The 16,166-nt window shown below is 46.8% G+C and overlaps 2 protein-coding genes across 2 annotated transcripts in view; one reads left to right on the top strand and one right to left on the bottom strand.

Annotated features, from left to right (window-relative positions):
• The window catches only part of EVC (EvC ciliary complex subunit 1), a 97,219-nt gene extending 84,248 nt beyond the window's left edge, over positions 1-12,971 (bottom strand). The window contains exons 1-2 of the mRNA XM_065405510.1: positions 12,783-12,971; positions 5,708-5,836 (exon numbers count right to left, since the gene is read on the bottom strand). Of these exons, the coding sequence (XP_065261582.1) occupies positions 5,708-5,836; positions 12,783-12,971 (318 nt within the window). The remainder of the gene's footprint in view (positions 1-5,707; positions 5,837-12,782) is intronic.
• A 418-nt stretch (positions 12,972-13,389) lies between these two features.
• EVC2 (EvC ciliary complex subunit 2) overlaps positions 13,390-16,166 on the top strand; it is a 165,384-nt gene continuing 162,607 nt past the window's right edge. Inside the window, exon 1 of the mRNA XM_065405470.1 lies at positions 13,390-13,710. Coding sequence (XP_065261542.1) covers positions 13,390-13,710 — 321 coding nt within the window. The remainder of the gene's footprint in view (positions 13,711-16,166) is intronic.

The raw sequence follows: 16,166 nt of genomic DNA, 5'->3' as shown, positions 1-16,166 counted from the left end.
CGGACCACCAGGCCAGCCAGTACATCAACCGAAAGGGCTACTTTTCAATGGTGCTGCAAGCACTGGTGGACCATAAGGGACGTTTTACTAACATCAACGTTGGATGGCCGGGCAAGGTTCATGACGCTCGCGTGTTCAGGAACTCTGGTCTGTTTAGACGGCTGCAGGAAGGTATTTACTTCCCGGACCACAAAATAACTCTTGGGGATGTGGAGATGCCTACAGTGATCCTCGGGGACCCAGCATACCCGCTAATGCCCTGGCTCATGAAGCCCTATACTGGCGCCCTGGACACAGAAAAAGAACTGTTCAACTACCGGCTCAGCAAGTGCAGAATGGTGGTGGAGTGTGCTTTTGGCCGTCTCAAGGGGAGATGGAGAAGCTTACTGACTCGCTGTGATCTCAGCGAAACCAATATCCCCATTGTTATTGCAGCTTGCTGTGTGCTCCACAATCTCTGTGAGAGCAAGGGGGAGACCTTTATGGCGGGAGGTTGAGGCAAATCGCCTGGCTGCTGATTACTCCCAGCCAGACAGCCGGGAGATTAGAAGAGCCCAGCGGGACGCACTGTGCATCCGGGAGGCTTTGAAAGACAGTTTCCAGACTGAGCAGGGTCACCAGTGAATTTTAAGTTTGTGGACTCAGAACCTGAACTTGCCACCGTTTCTTTACCCAGTTACCGTTGACTATCCTCTCCAGTTACATACCCCCTTCCCCCCCTTCCCAAAAAATAAAATCTGTTCTGTTTTGTTAATGAACACCGTTGTCTTTATTACTGTTTTCGCGGGAATGTTTTAAACCTGGGACGCAGACTGTGGCGGGGTGCGGGTTTAGTGTTGTGATGCAAATGATGCTTCTAAACTCCAGGAATGACGGGTTCCGCAGTGGTGGACTGGTTGTTTCAACAGAGCCTGCCAGCCCTCCTGGGCGGGACAGCGTGTATGTGTCGGCTATGTGACTGTCTGGCAGGGGGAGGAGGGTTACAGCTCCCCTGCTGCGCGGCTCTGTGATGCATTAGATCTGTAACTGCCCTCCCCCGCCACAAAGTCACAGAGCAAACCCCCCCCCCCCCCCCAGAACATGAAAACCACCTCCCAGATTGAACAGGGTCACTAGTCACTGCACTGGGTATGTGTCCTGATCCTGGACCTGACCCCGCCTCTGTACCCTGGTAAAGGTGACTGTCCTGTCCAATTACCATGCCCCTTCCCCTCGTTCAGACAGACTCTCCTCCAAAATAAAATCATGGAAACAGTAATTAACAGAAACGAATATTTTATTATGAACCAGACATGAAACGTGGGGGTTGAAACTTGCACGGGGGCTTCTGTGAGGTGTGTAGGAAAGGACTTTTAAAATTTTGGGGAATGAGAGCCTTCTAGTGCTAGAGCAGTCTGCAGGGGTTGACTGAAAGTTTTAACGGCCCTTGCCGCCCCTCCTTCTTTGTACTTTGGGTGAGGGGGGTGTGGGACTTGGTGGCGGGGGAGGGCGGTTAGAGATAGACTGCAGCGGGGCTCTGTCCTCCTGCCTCCGGTCTTGCAGAACATCCACAAGGCGCCGGAGCGTGTCCGTTTGCTCCCTCAGAAGTCCAAGCAGCTTTTCAGTAGCCTGCTGGTCCTCCTGACGCCACCTCTCCTCCCGTTCCATGACTGCTCGGTGCATTTGTGACAAGTTCTCCCTCCACTGTGTCTGCTGGGCTGCCTGGGCTCGGGAGCAGCTCATTAGTTCTGAGAACATGTCCTCCCGCGTCGTCTTCTTCCTCCTCCTAATCTGCGCTAGCCTCTGGGAGTGTGCTGACAGGCTGGGTTGGGAGACAGTCGCAGATGTATCTGTGTGAATGGGAAAAATGGAGTGAATTCCTGAGACAGATAAATGAAGTTGTGTACAAAGAACCTAGTCTTTCTCTGTGAACAAGACCATGCACTGCACCTCTCACATGCGCACTCAGGACAAGGTCGAATTTTCGGCCCTCGCCTTCAGTGCCTGGGGTCCTGCAGTGGTCTTGCAGTTATCTGAGAAGCGTGGCAGGACACCTGAACTTCTGTAGCATGCAATCATGGTAAGCCGTAGACTTCTGGCTGCTTAAAACTGTACTAGTAGCACTGGCCTCCTTTCACATTGAAAGCAATGCCAGTCTCTGCTGCCAGCAATCAGGACAGCATGAACTATGCCCCTGTCCCACCCCCTCGTGGCTGTTCCAGGGAAAGATCCCTGTATGCTGCCCCTATCCCTCCACCGCGTGGCTGTAAAGCAGTCCCAATACTAACATTCCCCTCCCTAATTCAAAGCAGGGCGTAATGAGCGACATCACCCTGCTGAGGATCTCGGAGTCCCAGAGGGAAAGGATGTTTCGAGAAAGCCTTCAGAAACCAGGGCCGTTTGCCGCCATGCTCTGCAGGGCAATGATACCAGAGTATCTGATGGTGTCGTGGCGCGGTAACGTGTCCTACCACGGAGGGCCCAATAAGATCGCCCTACCCAGGAACCTGATAAACAGGCTAGGAAATGTACCTTCATGAGACCTACGAGGAGTTCTCCTATGAGGATTTCGCCTCCATCCCCGGCCATATTGACCGGATTTTCACGTAGGTGCACTGGGACTAAAGAGTGGAGCGTCTTGGGCAGCATAATCATGACTTACCGGACATTGTAAAAAAATTTTTAAATACTTGGGACTAAATTGTGAAGAGCCTAAGGCAGACAAATCATGAAAAACCCTTTGTTACTATTGTAAATATTCCAGTTTTTTTGCAGATAATTGTTTACATGTTTAAGCACTTTAGGAAACAGCCATTGTTAATATTATAAATATTTCAGTTCTTGTAAAAATAAATGTTTAGATATTTAAAGCACTTACTGCTTGATCCTTCCCCTGATTCTGTCTCCGGGGTAAGGGATGGGGACGGTTGGTAGGGGATCTCGGTAAGGGTGATGAAGAGCTCCTGGCTGTCGGGGAAATCAGCGGTGCCAGCGCTGTCGACTGCCTCGTCCTCCTCATCTCCTTCTTCATCTTCCCCGTCCGCTAACATGTCCGACGAGGAACCTGCCGCGGACAATATCCCATCCTCAGAGTCCACGGTCAGTGGTGGGGTAGTGGTGGCGGACGCACCTAGGATGGAATGCAGTGCCTCGTAGAAACGGGATGTGTGGGGATGGGATCCGGAGCGTCCGTTTGCCTCTTTGGTTTTTTGGTAGCCTTGTCTCAGGTCCTTGATTTTCATGCGGCACTGCGTTGCATCCCGGCTGTATCCTCTCTCTGCCATGGCTTTAGAGATCTTCTCGTAGATCTTTGCATTCCTTCTTTTGGAGCGCAGCTCTGAAAGCACGGACTCATCGCCCCACACAGCGATCAGATCCAAGACTTCCCGATCAGTCCATGCTGGGGCCCTCCTTCTATTAGATTGCACGGCCATCTCTGCTGGAGAGCTCTGCATCGTTGCCAGTGCTGCTGAGCTCGCCACGCTGTCCAAACAGGGAATGAGATTCAAACTGCCCAGACAGGAAAAGGAATTCAAATTTTCCTGGGGCTTTTCCTGTGTGGCTGATCAGAGCATCCGAGCTCGGACTGCTGTCCAGAGCGTCAACAGAGTGGTGCACTGTGGGATAGCTCCCGGAGCTATTACCGTCGATTTCCATCCACACCTAGCCTAATTCGATATGGCCATGTCGAATTTAGCGCTACTCCTCTCGTTGGGGAGGAGTACAGAAGTCGAATTTAAGAGAGCTCTATGTTGAACTAAATAGCTTCGTGGTGTGGACGGGTGCAGGGTTAATTCGATGTAACGCCGCTAAATTCGACATAAAAGCCTAGTGTAGACCAGGCCTAAGCTTCCAAACTTCCAAATACTCCCAAGATACTCTTCAGAGGCAAAATTTTTGTTCAGCTCAATGTCTTATCCCCACTGCTTGGGAGGGAGTGTATTGACCAATACGACCATTGTCTGCATCTTAAAATTTTGCAAATGTGTAAAGCTAATGAACTGATTTGCATAAAATGTCACAAATGGAGCAACACAAAACTTGGCAGCTATGCATACCCACCTAACATTTGACTTTGGGCCCGAGATTCAGGTTTTGGGGGGATTTCTCAGACACCTAAGACCGTCTCCAAAATCACTGGACCTTTGCCACAGCCTGAAATAGTGCTCCTCAGGCACAGGGCCTGGGCAGATCTTTCTTAGGGAGTATCAGGGTTAGGTTTTGGTCCACACATATTACAGAAGTCTGACCAGATTGCAAAGGCTATTGCATTTCACAAGCTAGAAGAGACACTTTTCCAGAAACTTGATGTAACAGAAGAAAAACTTAGTTATGTTTTTCACATGTTGAATTACAAGGCATTATACTCTTCCATTTAATGTAAATATAAGCTGATGTATCCCAGAAACAACTCTTTCATAAGAGCCAAAGAGAGAATCTCATCAGTATAGTTTTCTTTTAAAGGGTTATGAAGTAAACACTCAGTAGCATGATAAAAGTTGACCTGCCCTTTAATATTCAAAGCCCATCACTTAAAAAAAGAATGAGCAAACCTGCACCTGCATGCACAGAAACAGGTCAGCTAAGATACATGAGACAATAGGATTCCAGTAGAGCAGGACTGAACCCTAAGAATCCAACTCCCAGTATCTAAAGAAACTGAGTGGAACCTTAACATAGCGGTTTTGTGATCCATTTTACCCATAGGCTGGATACTTTTGCCCCAGTCCTGCAGTTCTTACTCAAGAAAGAGTCCTAGTGAGTTCAATGGAGTCTTGCCTGAGTAAGGACAAGAGCAGTGGTTCTCAACCATTCCAGATGACTGTACCACTTTTAGGAGGCTGATTTGTCTTGCGTACCCCAAGTTTCACCTCACTTCAAAACTACTTTTTTACAAAACCAGACATAAAAATACAGAAGTGTCACAGCCACACTGTTACTGAAAAATTGCTTCCTTTCTCATTTTTACCATATAATTATAAAATAAATCAATTGGCATATAAATATTGTACTTACATTTCAGTGTATAGTATATAGAGCAGTATAAACAAGTCATTGTCTACATGAAATTTTAGTTTGTACTGACTTTGTTAGTGCTTTTTATGTAGCCTGTTGTAAAACTAGGCAAATATCTAGATGAGTTGATGTACCCTGTGGAAGACCTCTGCATACCCCTGATTAAAGCCTTGATGTGGTTCTCAATCTTTTAAAGTAAACTTCCCTAGTTTAGTGGATTTGTGCAATCAGATTACAGGCTCCTCTTCAGCTGTGAATTCTAATAATTTAAAGTCAGATGAAAATGCTTCAGGGGAAATACCCAAATTTGCAAGGTGCTGGGCAAGGTAGTTGTGGGAAGAAGTGGGAGTATTGGCTACTGCCCTCAAATCTGTAATATGATGGTAGAGTGGGAAATAATTCCAATGGATTTGAATGGGAATTTTGCCTGAGTAAAGACTGTGAAATTGGGCCAGGTAAATGTAAGTGAAATCATATTTCTAAGTATCAACAGATCCTAGATTCAGGGCCCTTATTTCTTTGTTCACTGAGTCTCTGATTTACTGCATTCAGTTTCCAATTTCTTTATTACAGCATTTGTATGGGAATCATTGTAACTCTTGAAGGGACAGATCCCAACCCTGCTGAAATCAACAGCATTTGGATCAGCTGCTAAGTAAGCAGGCTAGAATATCAGACAAAATAGACCTCTATGAAAGGAATAAACTCTTACTTCCAGCACCATTTCCTCCTCTGACATTTGAGTTTCTGTTTTCTTCTTTCTGGGTAAGGGTACATTTTCATCAAGATGTCCGTGTACATCCGAGTGAAAGCTTTCCAGAAGCCTTTGGGAATCATCTTTCTGAAATCCCAAAGCAGGACAAAAAAAATAAAATGCAACTCAAACCACTTGGATTCATCTGACATCTTAGATGACCCTGTTTTATTTATAGTAATATCCTGTTCAAGTTACAAAGTAGGTACAAATGATTATTTTAGAATAATGATTTCAGTTTTCTGAAAATGAGTAGTAAGTTTATAGATTGAGGAAACATCTTTAGTTTCTTTCTGCATTTGCTTTATTCTTCTCCCCCAGCGCTGGAGACTTGGCCCAGGGAAAGGTGAAAGACTCTGGCTATTGCACATTCAGTGCCAAGAAGCCGCCTTCCCACCCCCACCCCACAGCATCAAATGATTGCAGTATTGAGGATTGGCAATTGAACTACTCGTGTGATGAAGTTACACAGGTGCATACAGTGTTTTAGACCCAAGTAATGGACTAGGAAAAATTTGTGAGAATATACCATGCACCAGGTATAGGACAGGTGAGAAAAGCTACAGGTTTGAAACCATCAGTGCTTAGGAAACTCCATCCAGTAGTGTGTCGTCTCTGTAGTACAGGCTACTGCATACACATCAAACCTGTCCACCACTCTCCAGACTAGCTTCTCATAGACTATTGAGTCAAGTTCCAGGTCTTGGTCTGTATCTTGAAGGCACTCCAAGACCTGGGTCTAAGATATGTAAAAGATCACCTAAAGCTCTTGGATGAGGACCATTGTTCCACGCTGTTCTTCAGTGAAATGTTCTCGAATAAGGGTAAATCTCATTGATGCAGGTGATAGAACTTTCTGAAGGGGGGGGGGAGAAGACCTGAGACTATGGAAAGAGCTCCCCTAGGTACTAAGGACCATCACCAACTTCCACTCCAAGTGCAAGGTGCATTTCTTTGACCTGCCTTCTCTTACAATCATATAGCAACATGTATATTAAACAAACCCCCCACCAAACCTCTCCACTGCACGCACTTTCTCCCTGCAGAGAAGATGAGAGAACAAACAACACTTGACACATGGCTTAATGAACTACTGGAAGACACTCAGATACTACGGTGGTGAGCATGGTATAAGAACCTATACAGAATGTGATAATATGGTTACTCACTTTAGGCAAACATGATGGCTCAAAGGCTCCTACTTCATGTCTCCATTTTACTACCTGTTTGTTGAGCTGTTAAAAAGATATTGCCTATGCCACTTTCCACTTCTCAGTCCAGTCTTGTTATAGAAACTTAAACTCTCCTTTAGTAGTTGACTGGTCGCACAATATAGAATGTAATTAGTTCTTTTAGTACCTTTCCATATTATTCATTCCCTCCAGCCCCTACTTATCCCAATAATTTTATTGTTTTCCACTGACTTCCCTCCCATCATCTCTCAGACACTGAGGTGTCCAGAACTGTACATCATATTCTATGTACAATTGTATCAGTGCGAGATAGTTTTTAAAGAAAAGCTTTCATCTTTCTAGTATGGTGACAAGATGTTCTTGCATATGTAGCCCAAAAGAGGCATTTGCTTTTCTTGTCTCGTATTTCCTTGCAAGTTCACATCCAGTTTGCTGCCCACTTTCAGCCATAGTATTTCTCAAGCATTTCTTTCACACTGAACACCTATAACTTGGATTACTTATCCCCAGTGAATAAACCTGTATTTTTCCAAGTTGAATCTATTTCCTTCCCACATTTATCACCCCATTAGCTCCCTCCTTTCCATTGCTTTTTGTCCTCCCAATGTATTACCGGTACGAATGTAGTTAAAGTGCCATTTACCTCTTCTTATAGATCATTAATAAAGATGTTGAATAAAATAAGGTCTAACAACAATCCCGGTAGTACGTCATCAAGCTAATCTACCGGAATCTCATGACTGGACAAGCTCTATCTCAACAAGAAAGTTTGCTGGTACAGGGTAAATCTGACTGGAGGGTACTACAGAAGAACAGAACACTTCTGGAAGGCACTGGCAATAATGACTTCTTTTTAAATACTCATACCTTATGACCATAGTATCAGAGTGACCAGACCGGTGAAGACAGCAAAAGGATAACATCTGTACTTAGCTAAACTGAGCCAACCATGACAGCAATATAAAAAAACATCTATTTTGGAAAGAAAAATGAGCTATTGAATCAGAGAAGCTTCCGCCTCCATAGGATGCATTGATCTAGTACCTGAAGTGCATCCATTACCAGGCAAAAGCATGGCTTCAAGCAGAGTTTCAAATCTTCCTCTTGAAAGCAGATGGCTAACAAGTATTCTTCTCTCCCACCAGGCCTAATTATGATATATATATATATATGTGTGTGGCGGGTTAGCTATAGTTGTAAAAAGAGGTGTGGCTAAAGAAAAACAAACCACCCACTGAATGCAGAGAGAACACTCTGCATGGCACTAGATCCTCCAGCTGTGTCCGTGCCAACCACTGTTACATTAAATTAACTCAATATTATATAGGTCTAAGTCTGATGCAGAGCAAGAACAAACCAAAAGAAATCAATAATGCTGTTCCCAGAAAATAACCTGGTGTAGTATAAATAATTCTATGGATATGTACAATGTAAATAATGCTGGAGTCTCAAGAAACATTGTGATAAAAAGCAAGGAACAACCAGGGTTAGTCTTTAAAAGATGATGAAAATATACGTATTTCTCCAAAGAGGACTAAAATCAGACAAATGCATGTTAAACAACAGAGAGAGCATATGCTTTGGAAAACACTAAATAGCAGTTTCACCCCAAGCAAGTTGTAAAATGTATACAATATGCCTCATTCTTTTTCTACCTCATATATTTCTAAAGCACCATGGGATTTAGGTACATAGTCCCAGTTTAAAAGGGACAGTTCTCTCCATTCTTCCATTCATTTTACTGCTTTGTAAGTGGGATTGTTCTTATTTGTTTCCGGGAGAAGACACTGATGCCTATTCTGTGGTCAACGTTATTTCAGGAAGACTTCTGCAAACCAGGTAAGTCTTCTGTTGTGCCCTAAAGTGACAAGATGGAGACCATGTCTGTACAAGAAAAGTTGCAGCGGATTAGCTAAATCGATTTTAAATTAATCTAAGTAAACAGGTCTCTCTCGTGTGTATGGCATCTGCAGAGCAACAATTAAACTGGTGCAAAGCCCCTAACATAGATCTACTTAAATGAATTTAATCCTTGCTTAAATCCCAGCTTGTTTCAGTACATTACCAAATGAAGCTAAATTGATTTAAGCAAGGATTAAATCAGTTTAAATGCAGGCATCTATATTAGAAGTTGGATAGTTGAGAGTCTGCAGCTGAGAATGTTAGGCTAACAAGAGTTTCACTTGAGACTCTGTCAGCCTTATCACTCCTGTTGATCACAGCTGCTGAGGTGGGTGACAGAGGAAGACACACTTGGATACAGAGTAGCTCCAGTCGATTGAGGGCTTCATCTGCTGGAAACAGGCTCTTGATGAAGATACACTATTGAATAGGGAGCCAGCAGAAAATGTAGAAAACTGGGGTGATGTCCACATGTCTATCTAAATATCCCAGAAGCAGGCTGCTGTCAGGCCATCTGAAACATTCATATGGCCTTCAGCTTGAGTCCCGTCCCCCCCCCCCCCCCCCCCCACACACACACTCATTCTGTCTAGATCAGTGGTTCTCAAAGCCGGTCCGCTGCTTGTTTGGGGAAAGCCCCTGGTGGGCCGGGCTAGTTTGTTTACCTGCCACGTCCACAGGTTCAGCCCATCGCAGCTCCCACTGGCCGCAGCTCGCCGCTCCAGCCCAATGGGGGCTGTGGGAAGGGCAGCCAGCACATCCCTCGGCCTGCGCCGCTTCCCGCAGCCCCCATTGGCCTGGAGTGGCGAACAGCGGCCAGTGAGAGCTGCGATCAGCCAAACCTGTGGACGTGGCAGGTAAACAAACCAGCCCGGCCCGCCAGGGGCTTTACCTGAACAAGTGGTGGACCGGCTTTGAGAACCACTGGTCTAGATACTTTTACAGCCCTCATCTCTGTAGTACCTGAACATCCTAAAGTACAGTGTAATAGGGAACACCCTGATGCAGTCTAGTGGAAAGGTGGTGCATATGTGGATCAGAATGGGTGGTTTGCAGTAGTTAAGAAAGGGCACATTTTCCAATTGAGTTGAAATTAGAAAATGGCACTTCTGGGACACAGCTGCTTTTTGGTATCTAGGAGCAAGCAAAAAGTCTCAAAGGAACCCCAGGATGTGCACCTTCTTGACAAATAAAGTAAATAAGTCTTCAATGGGTGATGGAGTCAGACCTGCAGGTCCTTTAACTACAACCCAATTCCTACCTCTGTTTTACAGACTGAGTTTGAGATAGCAGCTTTTCATCCAGGTGCTTATCTTATCTCATAAGTAATGTTACTGACACATATATGTGGTGGCCCAAAAGGTATCATGTTGTTCAAAGGAGATGAATTTGTATAAGTGAAGACTCCAATTTGATAGCATGGTAATATTCTAATTCAGGAGCTCAGTGCCAAAACCCAGCTTGACCTAGCTGAATTCAGTTGCTCACAGTCATGTCTGTAGTGTTGTTATTCCATGATACGTGGGGATTGGCATTATTGTGGTGGACTAGAAGAAGCTGCATATGTATTAAATATAGATGGTAAAACTGAGGAGCGGGCTCTGTCCCTGGGCTCACCACTCCTCCATCATCTCTGGCCTCCGCTGCGTCATCCCCGGTCCTGGGCTTTGGACGCGCAGCAGCAGGTTCCATCCCCAGCCACGTGGCCCAGGCTCCAGCCATTGGACCCCAGATTCGGCTGTGGGGCTTCAGGTTCTGGCCCCAGGCTCATACCCCCATCACCCATGGCCCCCGCTATGTTCTCTGGCTCTGAGCTTCGGCTGTGCAGCGACAGGCTCTGTCCCCGAGGGTCCAGCTGCGGGGCCCCAGGATCTGGCCATGGGGCTTTGGGCTCCGACCCCAGGCTCACCACCCTCTGCCTGTCACTCCTGGCCCCTACTGCCTCCTCCATCCCGGGCTCCGGCCGCGGGACCCAGGATCCGGCCATAGGGCTTTGGGTGCTGGCCCTGGGCTTGCCCCCCCAATATCCCTGGCCACCGCTGTGTCCTCTGGCCTTGGGCTTCAGACGTGTGGCAATGGGCTCTAGTCCCCAGCCGCAGGGCTTCAGGCTCCAGCCTGGCCCCCGGGCTCGCTCCAACCCCCCTCCCATCGCTGCTGGCCCCCGCTGCCTCCTCTGGCACCCCTTCCATCATCCTTGGCCCCCCGCTGCCTCCCCACCCACCCATCTCCCAATTCAGGGCTTACTTTGTCCCCCAGCTTGCTGGGACTGAGTAACTCTGCTGTGAAAAGTGATATTTGTATGTTTGTTAATATCACTTTTCATTGCCTCCCAGGTAGCTAGCAAGCCTGCTTCTGTGAAAAATTAACAAACATACAAATATCACTTTTCACAATAGCAGACTTACTAGCCAGCAAGTCTAAAAAAAAAAAACAAACAAAAAAAACAACCAACCAAAAAACCCAAAAGAAACAACAACAACAACAAAGGACAAAGAACATGCAAAGCACCTTATTTTTGTTTCTATTCTGTTTAGGTCCAGTAAAGAACACAGACAACTGTACATTATATTTATTATTGAGTTTCAAAAATAAACCCAAATCCCTGTATAAATAAATTACAATGATTTGGACATGTATATATGCATATTTGTTTCTTTTTCCTAATGTTAATTAAGTATTTTAGGAAAAATTGTCAGAATGGCCACCAGCAAGAGTTGGTGGCCACACTCTGAGGCAGTGGTGGGCAACCTGCGGCCCCTCAGATCAAGCCACTGGCAGGCTGTCAGACCGTTTGTTTACATTTGCACGGCTGCCTGCAGCTCCCAGTGGCCGCCATTCGCCGGTCCCGGCCAATGGGAGCTGCGGGAAGTGACACGGGCCGGGCGTCGCTTCCTGCAGCTCCCATTGGCTGGGAACGGTGAATAGTGGCCACTGGGAGCTGCAGGCGGCCGTGCAAATGTAAACAAATGGTCTGGTGGCCCGTGGGCCGCAGGTTGCCCACCACTGCTCTGAGGCCACCAAAAAATTTGTTGTGCGAAACCTTTGCCTAGATCAAATCAGAGTTTTTGCCTCTTTCTTGTACCAGGATGTGTCAGTGTTTAAAGCATGGTAGAAAAGTACACTTATTCTTAATTTTGGCAGTGTAATTTCTGGGTCGGTGGACAAAACTCAGCTGGATCCAAAAGGATTCCGATGCTGAATCCAAGTTTTGTGGCATTGTTGCTCTGGGGCATGTCAGAGTCAGTCTGGAGTTTTTAAAGTGCAGCAGGCAGGCTAAACGTGCTTTCTATATAGCTAGTGGAATTTGGACAACTGAGGCCAACAACTGGCTGGATCCAGGAGGACCCAAGTTTTGGGGTGTTGCTGCATTACAAAATGCACTTATTAGAAATGTTTTTGAGCAGTAGGAGCACCTACATTTGTTCTCTGTTTAAGTAAAGGAAGTTGAGTAATGAGGGCCAAAAACTTGCTGCATCCAGCAGGGTCTATGTGTCAGACCTGGGATTTTGAAGCACTATTATGGTTGGGTGCAGATTTTCTTGTGCTGCCAGCTAGATCCAATAGAATCCAGGTGTAAGCTGTGGGGGGTTTGCAATGCTGTTGCACTAGAATGTGTAATGCTCCAGATATTGATACAATAGGAGCATTTACATGTATTCGCTGTATACCCATTACAATTTGGAGAGTTAGAGGCCCAAAGCAGGCTTGATTCAGGAGATGACAGACCCGGTGTCCTGTGTTGCTGTTGTGCATCAGACACTGGTTTGGGGTTTTTTTAAGAGCAGGGAGAGTGGCCAGACGGTTTGTTCTACTCCAATTTGGGATGCGGAGGCCAAGGCTGGCAGGATCAGGTAGGACCCAGAGTATTTACCCAAACCCACTCAATCCGCACGAAGCCAAAACCTTCTACTGCAAAGATCCCATCCAGCAACGCGTACCTTGTTTTGCAGAAGAGGCCCGATCACATAGAAGCACAGCAGGAGCGCGGCGCCGACGCCCAAGGCGACCCCCAGCAGCACAGCGGGAGCCAGCAAGCCGGGAACCAGCTGCAAGGCTTCCACCCAGAACTGCAGCCCGATCTCCCCTCGGCAGGGCCCTGGCGGCGCTTCGCCAGCAGCAGAGGCCATGAACGAGCCCGCAGTGAGAACTCGAGGCGGGGGCTCCAACTCTGCTTGGGACGGGGGAGGGGCCCCGGGCTAGGACCCAGAGCAGCGCAGCGAGCTCCGCTGCTGGGCAGCTCCCGCCTGGCGAGCCCAGGGCATCCCGGCTCCCAGCGGGCCGAGGTTCGCGGCTGGGGACCAGGGGAAGGGGAATCTCCGCTGGGGACCGGCCCGCCAACCCCTCCCCGGGCCGGGAGGAGAGCGATCGCGGCTGAAGTCGATTGCGGCAGATCTGTGGCTCGGCGCCTCGGCAGCTCGGCCTGGTTTGGAGCCGGACCCCCTGGAAAGAAACTTTCTCCGGGCCAGTAACTTGGCAGCGGCAGCCGCGCCTCGCCGCGCTTCACTGGGGGACTCCTGCGCCGGCTGCTCCCCCCGCGCCTGTCTCATGCGAGCAGCGGCTCCAGGGGGGCTCCGCTCCCCGCCGGGGGCTCTGCTGGTAGCTGGCTACTTTGTGCGAGTGCTGCTGCTGCTCCCAGCCCGGGCCTCTCCGGCAGCAGACCCCCCTCGCCTCGGGCAGCATCCGCCCCAGTGCAAAGACTTGCCCGCGAGCCGCCCGGTGCACGGAGATCCCCCTCCTCTCGGGGCCGGGCACGAGGTCTCGGTGGCCCTTGCCGCTGGCTCGCGGTTTCCTTCTCCCGAGGAGTCACCCCGCGGCCGGGCTCCCCGCCTCCCGAGCGGCGGATGGTGCAGCCAGACGGCAGCCCAGGTAAGAGGACGCTTCGCCGAGGCGTGTGAGCTCCTGCTTGGAAAGCCCTTGGGAGGGGCAAAGGGCTGCCGGTGATCTGCCCTCCCAGAGCACCCTACTGCCCTGGCGAATCTAACCTCGTCCCTCTACCTGGGAGGTCGGGCAGAGGCGTTGAGCCCCATTTTATCACACGAGGAAGCTGAATTGTAGACACATGAAAGGTCCAAATGTTCAAAAGCATCCACTAACCTTGGGTGCCCAACCTTTAAGGTACTTCAGATCTGATTTTCAGAGATACTGAGCACTCGGCATTAAGTAGGCCCTTGGTATTGGGGACCATTTCAGATTTGGGGGCGGGGGTAATGCTTAATTTAGCATGAAAGTGGTGCGGAGGCCCAACCAATTTGGTACTGGGATTCAAGCAATTTTAAAATTTTCATAATTGATGCAGCAAGCCCAGAAGTGCTGGGGCTATGAACTGCCAAGCCTAGAGGTGCCGGGCTCAGGCCTGACAATCCCTGGCACAAATTAAGCAGTGGTGGTGCGGGGGCAACTTTAACCATGATTCCAGGGACTACTTAGGCACCTGAAAACTCTAGGGTTTTTTTTTTTTTTTTTTTTTTTTTTTTTACAGAAATAACTTAGAAATTAGCTGACATGAGCACAATATCTAATTTCTGTACAAAGAAAGAAGAAAAAATATATATACAGATAGCAATTAAAGCCATATGTTAAGTTTATATGTAAATTTAGAACAATCAGGAGATAATATAGCAAGATAATCCCAAGACTTGAGGTATCAGTTTTGGAGCCTTAACACAGATATCAGAAACAGTTTGTACACTCTCTTTAGTAGACAGAAATAAAAATAAATAAAATCTACTTAAAATCTTCTTACACCTGCAATTATTGTTGTTTTCTAAATGTCTTATGTTCCAAATTGTGAAGAGGAGAATGAGACAGGTAATTTGTTCCAGGAATATTTAAAGGTAAATTATTGAAAACAAAAACACACTCCAGATATGAGCTAAAAACAATGGATAATGCCATGGTCTCATCTTGGCAAAATCCAAGTGTTTTGAAGCTTCACGTTGACAGGCTAAAATTACCAAATCTCTTACATGCCTATCTCCCATTGTGGGTCTTAAGTAGTCCTTAACTCTCTTGAGCACAGAGAAGTACCTCTCTTTTGATGCTGTAGAAACTGGAAGGCTCAACACAATAATCTACAATAGACAGCAAAGACTGGTAACCCCTTGGTAAAACATTGAGAACATTCCAGAATTCAGAAATTGAAGTCGGGTTTTTTTGGTGCAATGTGCTTCTTGGCAACTTTGATTCTGCATCCAGATCGCCAAAATTGGTGCCTGTTGATCCATAGTGATCTGCAGTTATTTTTGGTTTCTCATAATCAAGAAAATTTTCATTCTTTGGGTCACAAGCAGTTAGTGCAGAAAGCAAACTGGAGTTGGAGGTGAATCGTCTATCAAGCTTAGCAAGAATTCTGTCCAGAATAGGATAGTAGAAATCAGATTTTATAGGTTCTTGAGTGCTCTTGGGAACATCATGTGTCGATGACTGACCCAGTGTACTATAAACAAAAACCAAGGCTTCTTGCCGTTTTTGTATTGCTGTGCTCAGCAGTTGCGATTGACAGACACGGAATATCAATTTCAAGTTCTTTGGCAATGATTTCAGCTTCATCACACATCTCCTTCCATTTGCTTTGAGATGTTCTCATTTATTGAAGAGCAGCAACATTGCTTGCTACTAATTCCATGGCACTTAATAAATTCAGGTTTTCATTTTGCAGTTCTTCTGAAGCCCTGTGCAAAATCTTGAATATTCTTTCCCAAACCAAGAGCCTCAACAGAAAGGAATAGCTCTTTATCTTTGCCATCAAGCCCTTTGCAATGCTAACTGATGGTCCATCAGCTCTGAACTGAAATGGCTTCCAGTATTTCCACTACAGTGCCAATCTTGCATGTTGTTTCCAGAGGGAGTCACACCAGTGAGTTTCACATAATCTACCTAGTTCAAGTATCTTCTGGCCTAGCTCCTGCTGTGCCTTAACAAATGGTTCCCGGTACTTGTAACTACTGCTAAAGAAGATGTACAATGCCTGAGCAAATGTAAAGACTCCCTGACACTGGGTGATGCTGGAACATGTGTCTGCTGGAACAAGATTAAGCCTGTGAGGACAGCATTTCCCATAAATGGCATGTGTAATCCTTTCTTGAATTCGAGCTTGTATGTCTTTTAAATGCCCACTCAGCACAGAAGCTCCATCGTAGCACTGGGCAAAAATGTAATTAATATCGAGCTTCAAATGCTGTAGTTCTTCAATAATCATTTTTGAGACAGATCCAGCATTTAGATTTTCTACGTGGAAGCAGCCCTGAGCTCTTTCCTGAATGATTCCTTTTCCACAGAAGCGTAAAAGGAGACACAGCTGTTCTTTTTTTTGGTGCATCTTT

The sequence above is a fragment of the Emys orbicularis genome, chromosome 5, assembly GCF_028017835.1.
Source record: "Emys orbicularis isolate rEmyOrb1 chromosome 5, rEmyOrb1.hap1, whole genome shotgun sequence".
Lineage (NCBI taxonomy): Eukaryota > Metazoa > Chordata > Testudines > Emydidae > Emys > Emys orbicularis.
Note: the sequence above shows the minus strand (reverse complement) of the source record. Positions and strands in the feature narration are given on the sequence as shown.